Genomic DNA, 14,124 nt, shown 5'->3' on the forward strand with positions numbered 1-14,124 from the left:
TAGTTATATTCTTGTACATAGGGGTAGTATTATAGTAGTTATATTCCTGTACATAATAGCAGTATTATTGGATGTTATATTCTTGTACATAGAAGCAGTATTATATTAATTATATTCTTGTACATAGGAGCAGTATTATAGTAGTTATATTCTTGTACATAGGAGCAGCATTATAGTAGTTATATTCTTGTACATAGAGGGCAGTATTATAGTAGTTATATTCTTGCATATAGGGAACAGTATTATATTAGTTATATTCTTGTACATAGGAGCAGTATTATAGTAGTTATATTCTTGTACATAGGAGCAGTATTATAGTAGTTATATTCTTGTACATAGGGGGCAGTATTATAGTAGTTATATTCTTGTACATAAGACCAGTATTATAGTAGTTATATTGTTGTACATAGGGAGCAGTATTATAGTAGTTGTATTCTTGTACATAGGGGGCAGTATTATAGCAGTTATATTCTAGTACATAGGGGGCAGTATTATAGTAGTTATATTCTTGTACATAGGAGCAGTATTATAGTAGTTATATTCTTGTATATAGAAGCAATTTTATAGTAGTTATATTCTTGTACATAGGGGGCAGTATTATAGTAGTTATATTCTTGTACATAGGGGCAGCATTATAGTCGTTATATTCTTGTACATAGGGGTAGTATTATAGTAGTTATATTCCTGTACATAATAGCAATATTATTGGATGTTATATTCTTGTACATAGAAGCAGTATTATATTAATTATATTCTTGTACATAGGAGCAGTATTATAGTAGTTATATTCTTGTACATAGGAGCAGTATTATAGCAGTTATATTCCTGTACATGGAGCAGTATTATAGTAGTTATTTTCTTGTACATAGGAGCAGCATTATAGTAGTTATATTCTTGTACATAGGATCAGTATTATAGTAGTTTTATTCTTGTACATAGGAGGAGTATTATAGTAGTTATATTCTTGTACATAGGGGGCAGTATTATAGTAGTTATATTCTTGTACATAGGGGGCAGTATTATAGCAGTTATATTCTTGTACATAGGAGCAGTGTTATAGTAGTTATATTCTTGTACATAGGAGCAGTATTATAGTAGTTATATTCTTGTACATAGGGGCAGTATTATAGTGGTTATATTCTTGTATATAGGGAGCAGTATTATAGTAGTTATATTCTTGTACATAGGAGCAGTATTATAGTAGTTATATTCTTGTACATAGGGGCCGTATTATAGTGGTTATATTCTTGTATATAGGGAGCAGTATTATAGTAGTTATATTCTTGTACATAGGAGGAGTATTATAGTAGTTATATTCTTGTACATAGGGGGCAGTATTATAGTAGTTACATTCTTGTATATAGGGAGCAGTATTATAGTAGTTATAGTCTTGTACATAGGGGGCAGTATTATAGTAGTTATATTCTTGTACATAGGAGCAGTATTATAGTAGTAATATTCTTGTACATAGGGGGCAGTATTATAGTAGTTATAGTCTTGTACATAGGGGGCAGGATTATAGTTATATTCTTGTACATAGGAGCAGTATTATAGTAGTTATATTCTTGTACATAGGAGCAGTATTATAGCAGTTATATTCCTGTACATGGAGCAGTATTATAGTAGTTATTTTCTTGTACATAGGAGCAGCATTATAGTAGTTATATTCTTGTACATAGGATCAGTATTATAGTAGTTTTATTCTTGTACATAGGAGGAGTATTATAGTAGTTATATTCTTGTACATAGGGGGCAGTATTATAGTAGTTATATTCTTGTACATAGGGGGCAGTATTATAGCAGTTATATTCTTGTACATAGGAGCAGTGTTATAGTAGTTATATTCTTGTATATAGGAGCATTATTATAGTAGTTATATTCTTGTACATAGGGGCAGTATTATAGTGGTTATATTCTTGTATATAGGGAGCAGTATTATAGTAGTTATATTCTTGTACATAGGAGCAGTATTATAGTAGTTATATTCTTGTACATAGGGGCCGTATTATAGTGGTTATATTCTTGTCTATAGGGAGCAGTATTATAGTAGTTATATTCTTGTACATAGGAGGAGTATTATAGTAGTTATATTCTTGTACATAGGGAGCAGTATTATAGTAGTTATATTCTTGTATATAGGGAGCAGTATTATAGTAGTTATAGTCTTGTACATAGGGGGCAGTATTATAGTAGTTATATTCTTGTACATAGGAGCAGTATTATAGTAGTAATATTCTTGTACATAGGGGGCAGTATTATAGTAGTTATAGTCTTGTACATAGGGGGCAGGATTATAGTTGTTATATTCTTGTACATAGGAGCAGTATTATAGTAGTTATATTCTTGTACATAGGGGGCAGTATTATAGTAGTTATATTCTTGAACATAGGGGCAGTATTATAGTAGTTATATTCTTGTACATAAGACCAGTATTATAGTAGTTATATTCTTGTACATAGGGAGCAGTATTATAGTAGTTATAGTCTTGTACATAGGGGGCAGTATTATAGTAGTTATATTCTTGTACATAGGGACAGTATTATTGTAGTTATATTCTTGTACATAGGGACAGTATTATAGTAGTTATATTCTTGTACATAGGGGGCTGTATTATAGTAGTTATATTCTTGTACATAGGGGGCAGTATTATAGTAGTTATATTCTTGTACATAGAGGGCTGTATTATAGTAGTTATATTCTTGTACATAGGGAGCAGTATTATAGTAGTTATATTCTTGTACATAGGAGCAGTATTATAGTACTTATATTCTTGTACATAGGGGCAGTATTATAGTAGTTATATTCTTGTACATAGGGGGCAGTATTATAGTAGTTATATTCTTGTACATAGGGGGCAGTATTATAGTACTTCTATTCTTAGTTGTTGGGACCAGTATTATATTATGTCTATTCTATCCTATACATAGATATTTATTGCAGATTAGTTCCCTAATATTCTGTATATTTGATGAACGATTTGATATTCCAGATTCCTTTTGCCTTTATCTTGAGTTTGCTGTGGTAATTGATCGGAGCAGCTTACCTCCTTACCTCCCGGCATACTTTCTCTGATACTGTAATTCTCTCCTTCATTTGACACTTTCTGATCAATGATGTGCCCATCGCCCCTTGTTTCTTGCAGACAACTTGCTTATTTTAGGAAATCTCACAATAACAAGACAAAGAATCTATGGGAGTTCAGAATAAGACATTATTCACGCGGCGTCTTAAGCTACAGGTGTGCGCCATTATCTTGTAAACCTTGAGAAGGTCTCGATTAGTTGCAGAGCAGAAAACATTTGTAAATTAGTGTTCAGGAAATAATGTGGAACAGACGGCACGGTCCCTGCTACCTTTTCCCGAGGAAAACTCTGCGATGAAAATTAAGTAGCAATATGTTTCAGATCCCGTCATGGGAAAGCCTGCGGCTAATCAGATGTGTGTCCTCACCTATTGGGCACAAGGTAAGGGAGGAGGGAGATGCATGTCCTAAGGAAGACTACTTGGCAAAAAAAAAAATGTGCAGCATATACACAATCATTAAAGGGCGATGTCATTTATTATGACATATATCGAATATTTGTACGGGAGCTGGAGGGCACAGATAGCATTGTTTTCTGTTATTGGTTAAAGAAAAACTCCAGGGATATCTTACATTTCCCATTATAATTAATAATTATGGACTCTAATATTTAGAGTACATAGCTTCCTATAGCTTGGCCTGAAAAAAAAAGCATAATTTGAAGTTCCTGGGCCCCAACACCAGCACTTATAATTAGCCTGCTATAATATTAGTGCGCCTTTTGTTATGAATGGACCTAATTGTCCTCTTAGATGTCAGCATCTATGTGCAACTGCCTTCAATGCTTTCCTACATTGTCCATGATCTTCATCATCAGAGTAATCCCTTTCCTACGCCCCCAGCCTCCTCCATTTTCTTTGCCACCAGCATCATCCCTTTTCTTCACCACCAGCAGTCTCTTTCCTGCCCCACCAGCGTCATCCATTTCCTGCACCACCAGCATCGTCTCTTTCCTGCCCCACCAGCGTCGTCCATTTCCTGCCCCACCAGCGTTGTCCATCTCCTGCACCACCAGCGTCGTCCATTTCCTGCCCCACCAGAGTCGTCCATTTCCTGCACCACCAGCATCATCCCTGTTTTGCACCAGCATTATCCCTTTTCTGCACCACCAGAGCTGCCCCTTTTCTGCCCCACCAGCATCATCCCTTTCCTGCACCACCAGCATCGTCCATTTCCTGCACCACCAGCATCATCCCTTTTCTGCACCACCAGTGTCGTCACTTTTCTGCACCACCAGCATCAACCCTTTCCTGTGCCACCAGCGTTGTCTATTTCCTATGCCACCAACATCATCCCTTCCCTATGCCACCAGCATCGCCCCTTATCAATGCCACCAGCATTGATCCTTTTTTTCTTACAGCACCAGCAGCATCGATCCCTTTCCTATGCCTATAGCGTTGATCCCCTTCCTACACCATCAGTGTCGATTCCTTTCCTATGCCACCAGCGTCATCCCTTTTCTACGCCACCAGGGTTGCCTATTTCCTACCCCGTCATCGTCGTCCCTTTCTTACCCCACCAGTGTCAATCCTTTCCTGCGCCACCATCATAGACCCTTTCCTGTGCCACTAGCGTTGATCCCTTTTTCTTACGGCACCTGCAGCATCGATCCCTTTCCTATGACTCTAGCATTGATCCCTTTCCTATGCCATCAGCGTCGATGCCTTCCCTACTCCATCAGCGTTGCTCCTTTCCTTTACCACCAGCGTCGCCCCTTTCCTATGCCATCAGCATCATTGCTTTCTTATGTCATGAGTGGTGTCCATTTCTCCACCACCAGTCTAGTCCTTTTCTACACCATTAATATAGTTCTCTGTCATACGGCCAGTGTAATCCCTTTTCAATATCACAAACATCATCTATTTTTATACCACCAATGTAGTCTCTTAACACCACCATTATTCAAACCCATTCCAGTCAATAAGCTGCAACTCCAGACGCAGCCCTCAGAAAAGAGTGGCACCATTTCTGGATAATAAGCAAGACATTTTTTTCCAAACCTAGACAACTCCTGTTTTATAAACTTACCAGCGAATATCAAGTAATCTGCACACAACATGCCGCTTGCTGCTTACTCTCAATGAAAATCTCTGCTCCCATCATCCCATAACTGAATTCCATTTTAGCCTTTTTATGATTTTTTTTTACCATAAATTAGCATTAAATTGGAATGATTAAACCAGTATTTTACAGAATTGATGTCTATTCTCAGACGAGCTCTTTCAATTTGATGGCCTCAATTTATTTATCTATTATACAAAGTACTTATGGAGGTATTTTCTGAGTGGGCTCATAGGGGCTTATAGCCATAAAACAAATATTCGTGCTTCTGCAGGGTAAAATGACTTTTGAAGATGAATTAAGCGCGGAGCCGAAGGAAATAACCACTTCACCTATACTAGGTCATTGTGCAATTAGCGTTTGCTTTATTGTCTTCAATAAAATTCCCGTCAGCGGAGAAAATGTTTTAGAGTCCTAATATCTGCTCAGATTGCGGCTGAATTTACACGCAGGAAAACGGAAGGGCAGAAATAATGGCGCCCTGTGAGAAAAGCGCCTAATAAAGCTTGTCTGGAACAATTATATTGTATTGTAGGTTCATGGCCCCTGTAAAGCACAGTGCTGGAGAAAAGTAGAAGATGATGTACTGGTCTCACCATCATGGCATATACCCATCAATCTAGTACCTGGTGGTTCAAAAAACCTCCTGATTCATATCAAAGGAGACTTTAGTCCAGAAAATCTGAGCCATTCAGGGTTTAAATATGAAATAAGCCTATAAATGCACAGATTAGGTGGAAGGAAGCATCAGAAGCAAGTTGAAAGTTTTTCCAGAAACAGCGCCCCTCCTGTTCATAGGTTGTGTCTGGTAATGCAGCTTGACTCCATTGAATTAAATTTGAATGAGACCAGATGCGGCATTGCTTTTAAAAGAGAGTAGTCATCTTTGTCCAGTCATGGACAACTTCTTTAAAACTTATCTGGAGGTCCTGGTAATGTTACGATACTGGAATCCGGTGGCCAAAGGAGCACAAGTAGGAACAGCAAGTGGTAGCAGCTGTTCTTGGAGTTAGCAGAGGAGTTGTAGGAAACAATCCGTAGATAGGTAAGAACAGTCTGGGTAAGAATGTTCAGGAGCTGGAGACTGGAACTAGACTAAACAGCTAGACACAATACTCAAGCAATGAGTGAGAGATCCATGCAGCTTTAAGTAGGCCCAAACAGGAAACAATATGGATTCCACAGGTTCTGAATCTGTCATCTTAGTAAAGGGCAATTGCAGAACACAGCAGCAGCCTCCAGTGGTATGGAGTGAAATTGCAGCACAATTATTAAGGTGAACAATAGAAGCCACTAGTGATCAAACTGTAGAAAGACAACAGGAATCCTGACAGGTAAACACCTGTGATGGTCTTCTAGTTAACATTTTGTTGCTTTCCAGCTCCTTGCACCAATCAGAGAAATCCAGGACCAACGGCACCAGACGTCCTCCATTGGTAACTTTATTGGTACAGAAATAAACACAACGTTTCGGCCACACAAAGGGCCTTTATCAAGACATAAAAAGTGTATCCAAGCATTGGTCAGTTCTTCCTAATGGTAATTTGGATGCTTCCTCTCTTCCTGCCATAGCTCTTTGCTTCCACTGCTTAATGGTTAAGCAATGGAATCATAGTCCAGCATGTTTTGGTTCCATTACTTAATATCTTATACTTAATACAAAAACAATAGCTAACTTTTTATTTAAGTATTAGTCAGTTATTGCAAAGTTATGATTTTTTGTAAAATATTCCATTTCCTTATTGTGCTTCCTTCTTTCTCAAAAACCCTACTGAAAGTGTTTTTTTCTGCCTCTCTTTTAGAAGCTGCTTTGAACTGCATCTCTTGTAAGACTTCGTACTCATATAATATTTACAAATAGACAGTATTTGTACATAGAATTTGACATGGATTCTTGCTACAGCAGCAGATCAAAGCAGCTTGTAAAAGAGCATGAACTAAAACAACACTTTCATCACAATGTTTGAGAGCGAAGGAAGCAAAATAACGTAACAGAGTATATTACAAAGATTCATAACCACACAGTCTGATAGCAAAACAAATTTAATTTAGTTCTGCTTTAAAATTATATTCTACTCAACAGAAAGCAAAACTTCTCGAAAAAAGTAAGCACAAAAAATATCAAGAATTATACCACACATGGTAGAAAAAGAACAGATTGTAATACATAACATCTGCCATGTCCTAGTACCGAGAATGACAATCATCAGCTTATTGGGAGACACATGGAAAATCTGTTGAAGAATAATCATGCCAGAGGCTGTATCCCCCTATAATATGGGAATATCCTTACACAACAAGGAGGACATCTGGCAACTGAGTTAAGAAAGTGAAGCAATACTTGAGAACCTGATTAATGTAAACTTCCACTTTGTACTATGTCAAAACATGATCTGGTAAGTTGGGTTTAATTAGAAGAATGCAATGACTGCTTGGAGGTCTAGTGAAAGCTTTGGTCAAGTACAAGGAAAGTTCCAACTGCACGTGGTGCCATAGTAGTATCAGATTATGGGATGTAAGACCATTCCAAAAAATTCCCCTTTTCAAGCATTAAAGTTTGGGAGTAATCAGGAGGGTAATGTTGTGTCATAACATGGTCCTCGTCTAAAATTTCTACAGTTCCAATCAAACTTTTCAAGCATTAAAGTTTGGCAGTAATCAAGACGGTAAAGTTTTGTCGTAACATAATCCTGGTCTAAAAGTTCTACAAATCCAGTCGAACTTTTTTCCAGTCTTCTTAACTTTCAACTCTTAAAGACGCTAAACAAGATTATCTTGTGTAAGAGATAACATTTTATGTAAAGTGCTCCGCATCCTTCCAGTTCATTATTGCCAACAGTTCCCAATTTTTTGGAAACAATTCTGGCAAATTTGGGAGTATCTCAATTCTCAAAAGGGGTCTGGTTTATGTGAACCCCCGCCCAAAAGTGGATGTTCCTTCCTTTTATTGGCCATTCATGGAAGGTTGGTACAGGATAATCTAACCGAACACTTTTTTCTACTTAACAAGGAATCGGCCTCCATTTCTAAGGTAAAAAAAACTTCTCTTATATAAATACACCCTCCATAAGATGCATTGTTCATGGAGGCATGTTCTCTTGACCATGTTCCTCTCTAATTGCATAGCAGAGATTTGAGGAAACATTTCCATGACTCACCACAATTGACTGATGAAAAACAGCTGTCTACAATACATAACCCCTTTAACTGGGTGTAGACTAGATCTAACAAGGGGTCTATATCTTGCCCAGGTACTAAACTCGAATGCATAATATTTCCAATATTCAGCTTCAACCACTGGAATCAAGTACAAGAAATTAGGCAATAAACAGTGGTACACTCACCAGTTGGAGACCCTTCTAGAACATGTCCAACATAAGGGCCTTCTTTGAAGATTGGTCGGTTATCATTCTGATCGATGACCACGACCTCCAGATCAACAGGTCCCTCAATGGTTTTTCCACTCTCGTCTGTGGTTTCTACTCGTAACTATTGGCAGAAAAATAAAAAATAAAATAGAAGAATATTAATTCATAGTAGTTTTCTGGTAGGGTGGACATGAAGCAGGAGTTATAATGACTATACTCTATTTGATGGCTTAATGTGACCTCTTGGCCAATCTTGAACATCAGTATGTCTAGACTATGAGAGATCAAAGGTCACAATTGTTAAGAGTTCAGTTACAATTTGCTGATCTGTTGACTTGAATAATTACATTTTTGGAATAATGATTGCTCTTAGAGGAGTAACTTTATGTTCTTGAGTACTCATGCAAAATCTTGGACAGACCAACCATCTACTATTATATCCTATAACTATTCATATTTTTGGAAGAGTCATTATGAGTCACCCTGTTGGTCCAAGAACAAAAATAGTTCACCTTCAAAGCCAAGGCTATCATGAAATTACTCCACTACGTAACAACTTTAATGACCATTTCAATTTTCTTTAGAGGCAACTCCAAAAGGGACGTTGGTCCAAAAAGACCAATTCCTTGGTAATGGGAGAGCATGCCAGTGCCGGTCTCTGGAAAACCAAGGATTTTCATGTAATTTTTTAATGATTACATTTGCATTCTTCATTTTTTCAAGGGTCGAGAGGTTCTATGTTGAGTTTTTGTTCATCATATTAGCAGTATAGATAAAAGTGTTTTTTTTTGTATTCACTAATTCAACTATACCGAAAAAGGTTGGCAAGGTTTGTCTTCCTTGATAAAAAATGGGCTTTGATAGCACTTCATATTCTGTCTTCGGGACATAAAAGTCAATCAGAGCTCCTCTAGTTGACTTCTTTTATCGGATTTTGCTACTCTACATCCTTGCCTAATTCCTTCCTATGCTTCTTACCTTTACTCCATATGCCTGTCCCTTCCTCAGGGACCACTGAAAGTGGCATGGGCTTTCAAGATCACAAAAAAGATATTCCTTCTCCCTTCCAATCACTAAAGTCATCATTCATGGTCCTCTGCTATTACCTTCTAGGTCCTCCTAGTGCTCAAGTCCCCCTAACGAGCCCTATTTGTTATTTACCTTAGTAATAGAGATCGACAAAAAGTGTGGCGACCACTTGATACTCCGTGGCAGCCGGTTCAATGCTGTATGAATTTCTTAGGTCAACACTCAATTGATGGCATCTTGGGCTCCTCTTGTGATAACCAGGCCTTTGAGATATCATGATGTTCTAAGGTCCTAGTAATGGCAAGATACGCCCAGGGTGATGGCATATGAGTGCTCAACAAGGAAACTCGACTGCCACAAAGTACCCAAGTGGATGCTGGACAAGGGTAGTGCAAATCTTGATTGGTCACACACAATGCCAATAAATGCTCCATGTAAATAGTCGAAACGCCAGTTGACTTCCGACATCGCTGATCGGCTCTCGTTTCTGCCTTCTCTACCCTTGCTTGCTACTGTGTAACCTAATAATGCATCAACGTAAAGCACTTTGTTGAAAGATTCCATACAAAAGACAAAAAAATGCTGTTTACTACCGGTTCTAATGCATATATTTTGATCCGCCATGTCTAAACATCAATTTAAAGCAAAAAAAAACTGTTTATGGTTCAAAATCTCAGAAAGAAGATCTGCTGACAAAGGAGGCAAAAAAAACAAGCGATCTTCCTGCTGCCATCATATCCTAGTTAATTAGCCTTGTGTTATATTGATCATTTTAATTGTGTTTGTTAATTAACAAGCTCTTTTAAGAAGACACTTGATACTCGGTGGCCGAGAGTGCTGACATAATGTCCCTCTAGGATAATCATCGAGAGTCTTCCTTGCATGGGATGTGACAAATATTGACGTCACACAGATCATTACTCAAGGGTGACAAATTATGAGAGACAGAGAAGTACTTGGGAGACTATCAAATTGTCACATTGGGTTAATAAGTTCTTGGTAATAACTTCCAATCAATATATAAATCTACATCTAAATGGCTTGGGTGTTGGTCTTATTAGGCTGTGGGTTCCTTGGGCCATCAAGAAAAAATTCATGCTGACCTTGGTCTCCCAAACGTAGTCTCGTCTACGACAACCTTTGACCGAGTCATGCCCTGCAACTTCCAAAAATATTTCAATATATGTTTTTATCTAATATGTTAATTGTTAAAGCCAAACTTTTTGCATTCTGTAAATGTTACACTAAACAATGTTTTAGGGCAACAAGGTAATCCTTAAAAAGGCCTACCATGTTGGAACGGAATATCAGCATTATAAGTTGCTAATCATTGAACGTTTACCCTGTCGTCAGGAAAAGATTAGTGAACACAATAACTATACATGGCTTCTTATCAACCTGTCACTGTAGACGACTGTTCATTTCCAAGCAGAAAGCAGAAAATCGGGCATCCCAGTCCATATCACACATGCCTGACAGATGGGTTTATGGCTGGAGTATAGTGAAGAATCCTTCTCCGACATGACACAGGAACAAAGGCTTTGTATTGCTTTCCCTTCTTTATGATGTACACCTGGCCTACATTTAGATAGAATGTAACTTTGGAGTTGAAGTGTGATGTGTTGTTGTAGGTGTCAGACAGCACAAAAAGATTTTTGTAGTGAAGTATCTTAAAGGAGTTGTCCACTACTTTCACATTGATGCCCTATCCTATCAATGTATGATTGGCCGGGGTCTCGCACCTGGCACCCCCGCCGAACAGCTGTTATCGGTGCCGGCGGCCGCCGGAAGTGCTTACCTCCTTTGCTTAGCCGTCAAGTTGTAGTGGCCGCCGCTTGTTACTGCACATCCGCCTCCTATTCAATTCAATGGGAGGCACTTGTGCAGTACACTGCGACGGCCACTACAACTTGACGGCCAAGCACCGAGGGAAGGACTTCCGGCCGGCAGCCGCAGTCCCCTGCACCTATAACATGCCCCATGCGGGACCCTGGCAGATCATACATTGATGCCCTATCCTAGGGATAGGGCATCAATGTGAAAGTAGTGGACAACTCCTTTAACTGTAATATACTGTATGATAGCTGTCGTGAACCCTATCCATCTTCAATCTCAATCTTAGACCTACAGGAAAACCCAGTAGTCTTTTGCTCAAGTGAACATGGTGGTTAAGACAAAATGGGTTATTCTAGTACACCTTCTATATGGCATGCTGATTGGATAGACCATTTATGTCCTATCGGCTATAGCCCAAAACTCAGGAAAGTAGAGGGATGTCATGGCCAAGTCATCATTGGCAAGCATGGAAAGCAAATCCCCATTCTTAGAAATGGTTAAGGTCCTAAGGGTTAATTAGACAGTCCATTTTAACCCATTTTTTGTCATTTTAATATTGACACCCTTCCTTTGGACAGGCCATCAATGTTATGTCAATGGAGATCCAACAGTTGACACCCTCACCGGTCAGCTGTATAAACAAGTGTCTAACCCCAATCAAACTCATATCTATTGCCTATCCTAAGGATAGGCAACAGATAGTAAAAATCTCGGAACACCCTCTAAAGTGCTTGTTTGACTTCACAAAGGTGGACCTCCCACTACTAGCCAAGTGGAAGAACCACTTTGAATAGTAATTTTCGATCTGTAGAATTTGTTCTAACATCTATTACAAGGTTGATTGTAGAGGTGCGATGTCTTTGACCGCCAGCAAATTCGTATTGACTGCCTATACCAAGGATAGGTCATCAATGTGAAAAATCCCAGAAGCCCCTCTTATGAATTTTCTTTGCATTTTGGCATTGTAAAAGTGCACCTTCTTCTACTAGTCAAGAGGAAAAACAACTGCATAGAGCAGCTTTCATTCTGTAAAAATTAGCTTAACCCTCTAATAGATGGTCAATCAGCCGAACATAGGGGTGACATACGTTCCACCAAACGTAGATTTATTGCCTATTCCAATTTTACGTCATCAATATTCAAATCCCAGAAACCTCTCTAATGTGCTTTCTTGGAATTTAGGCATTATAAAGATCAAAATTTCTCTATTAGCCAATAGAAAAACATCTACGAATATTAGCTTTCTGTCTGTAGCATTTGGCTTAACTTGGTTGGGAAGGTGATGGTCATCCATCTTGTATTGACATAAAGGAACAAGTACTGTATAGTGAAATTTCACAAAAAGACACATCTAAAAAAGGACATGTCACGGACTCAAAAAATTAAAGCGTTAAATACCTTGTAAAAAATCCCTAAGCTCTCCTTATTTTGCCACACTTTTCCTTTTTGTGCTACGTCTTTCCATTGCAGAGATATTTACATGTTTTATTTCTGGAGTGCAGCATGTGACATCTCTGCTTTGCAGCTCAACTGGGTGTTTCTTCACAGTCTTCAATGTGGGCATGCACCTTCACCATTCCCTCCCAGACGCGACCAATCACAGCTTAGCATCTCATCTAGCAGAATATCAGGTCCAGAGGTTGCTGAGCCGTGATTGGCAGTGTCTGGGAGGGAGGGGTGAAAGCTCACACCCCTATTGAAGACTATGAAGAAACGCCCAGTTCATCTGCAAAGTAGAGATTTCACATGCTACGCTCCAAAAGCAACAAACGTGAATATCTCTGCAATGGAGCAACGTAGCACAAAAAGGAAAAAAATGGCGGAATCAGGGGAGCTCAAGGATTCTTAAAACTCAGTTTTTTTGAGCAAATGACAAGTCCTATTTAAAAAGATTACTCCCAATCTAGATAAGCTTTTCCTAAAATTGAATTTTCATGGTCATCTCTGAGAGAATTTTCCATCAGGAAAATCGAATTTCAATTTTGGGTGTTTTTCTAGAAAATGTTGTATTTCATCAGATATTCTAGATGCAATTTCTATTTGCTTTTTACATTTTCAGTTTCATTAATGAAAAAATTTTGACTTGCTAATAGCGGATCAATAGCGAAAGAAGCAAAGAAGTAAGACTGACTGTAGGAGGGAGACGCGAGCTCGTCACACGGGGAATGGCATCAGCAAATTATTCTGTTTTTGCATCCAACAACTGCAAAAACTAATTTACTTTGCAGAGAGATAATTAGAAGGTGTCTTTTGCTGCCATCTGTGTGACAAGTCTTTCATTTTCTTACATTTTCATAATTTGATGACGGCCACGTTGGGTTCAGAGCCATCATCTGGAGCTCTGTGTCACAAGCTTAGCTCTGTATTCGATGACCTCTTGCAATGATAATTTAGGTCTTATATTAATTTTTGATGTCATTCCTTCCATATCAATAAAGCAATTTGCAATGTTTAAAAAAAAAGTGTAACAACTATGAAATGTCTATTCATTGTATTTATTAATCATGTTCTAGCACATGCGTATAGGGAGCGTAATTATTTACATGTCAGCGGGAGAAGGGATATTCATTAATTCTCTAGAGACCTGTCTAAAGGCACAATGAAAACCTAGTGACAGATTGGAGGTTCTGTGGAGGAATCAGTTATTTAAAGAGCAATTCAAGGCAACACTGTTATTAATGTCATTAGTGCAATGTACTATAATATATCAAACAATAATACTGCCTTCTATGTACAAGAATATAACCA

At 38.3% G+C, this 14,124-nt stretch overlaps 1 protein-coding gene across 1 annotated transcript in view; it reads right to left on the reverse strand.

Moving 5' to 3' along the window:
* CDH13 (cadherin 13) overlaps positions 1-14,124 on the reverse strand; it is a 1,051,953-nt gene that overhangs the window by 339,099 nt on the left and 698,730 nt on the right. Inside the window, exon 6 of the mRNA XM_073659781.1 lies at positions 8,488-8,632. Within this exon, the coding sequence (XP_073515882.1) occupies positions 8,488-8,632 (145 nt within the window). The remainder of the gene's footprint in view (positions 1-8,487; positions 8,633-14,124) is intronic.

The sequence above is a fragment of the Phyllobates terribilis genome, unplaced genomic scaffold (assembly GCF_046119375.1).
Source record: "Phyllobates terribilis strain yellow unplaced genomic scaffold, ASM4611937v1 Scaffold_14__1_contigs__length_39327217, whole genome shotgun sequence".
NCBI classification, from domain to species: Eukaryota; Metazoa; Chordata; class Amphibia; order Anura; family Dendrobatidae; genus Phyllobates; species Phyllobates terribilis.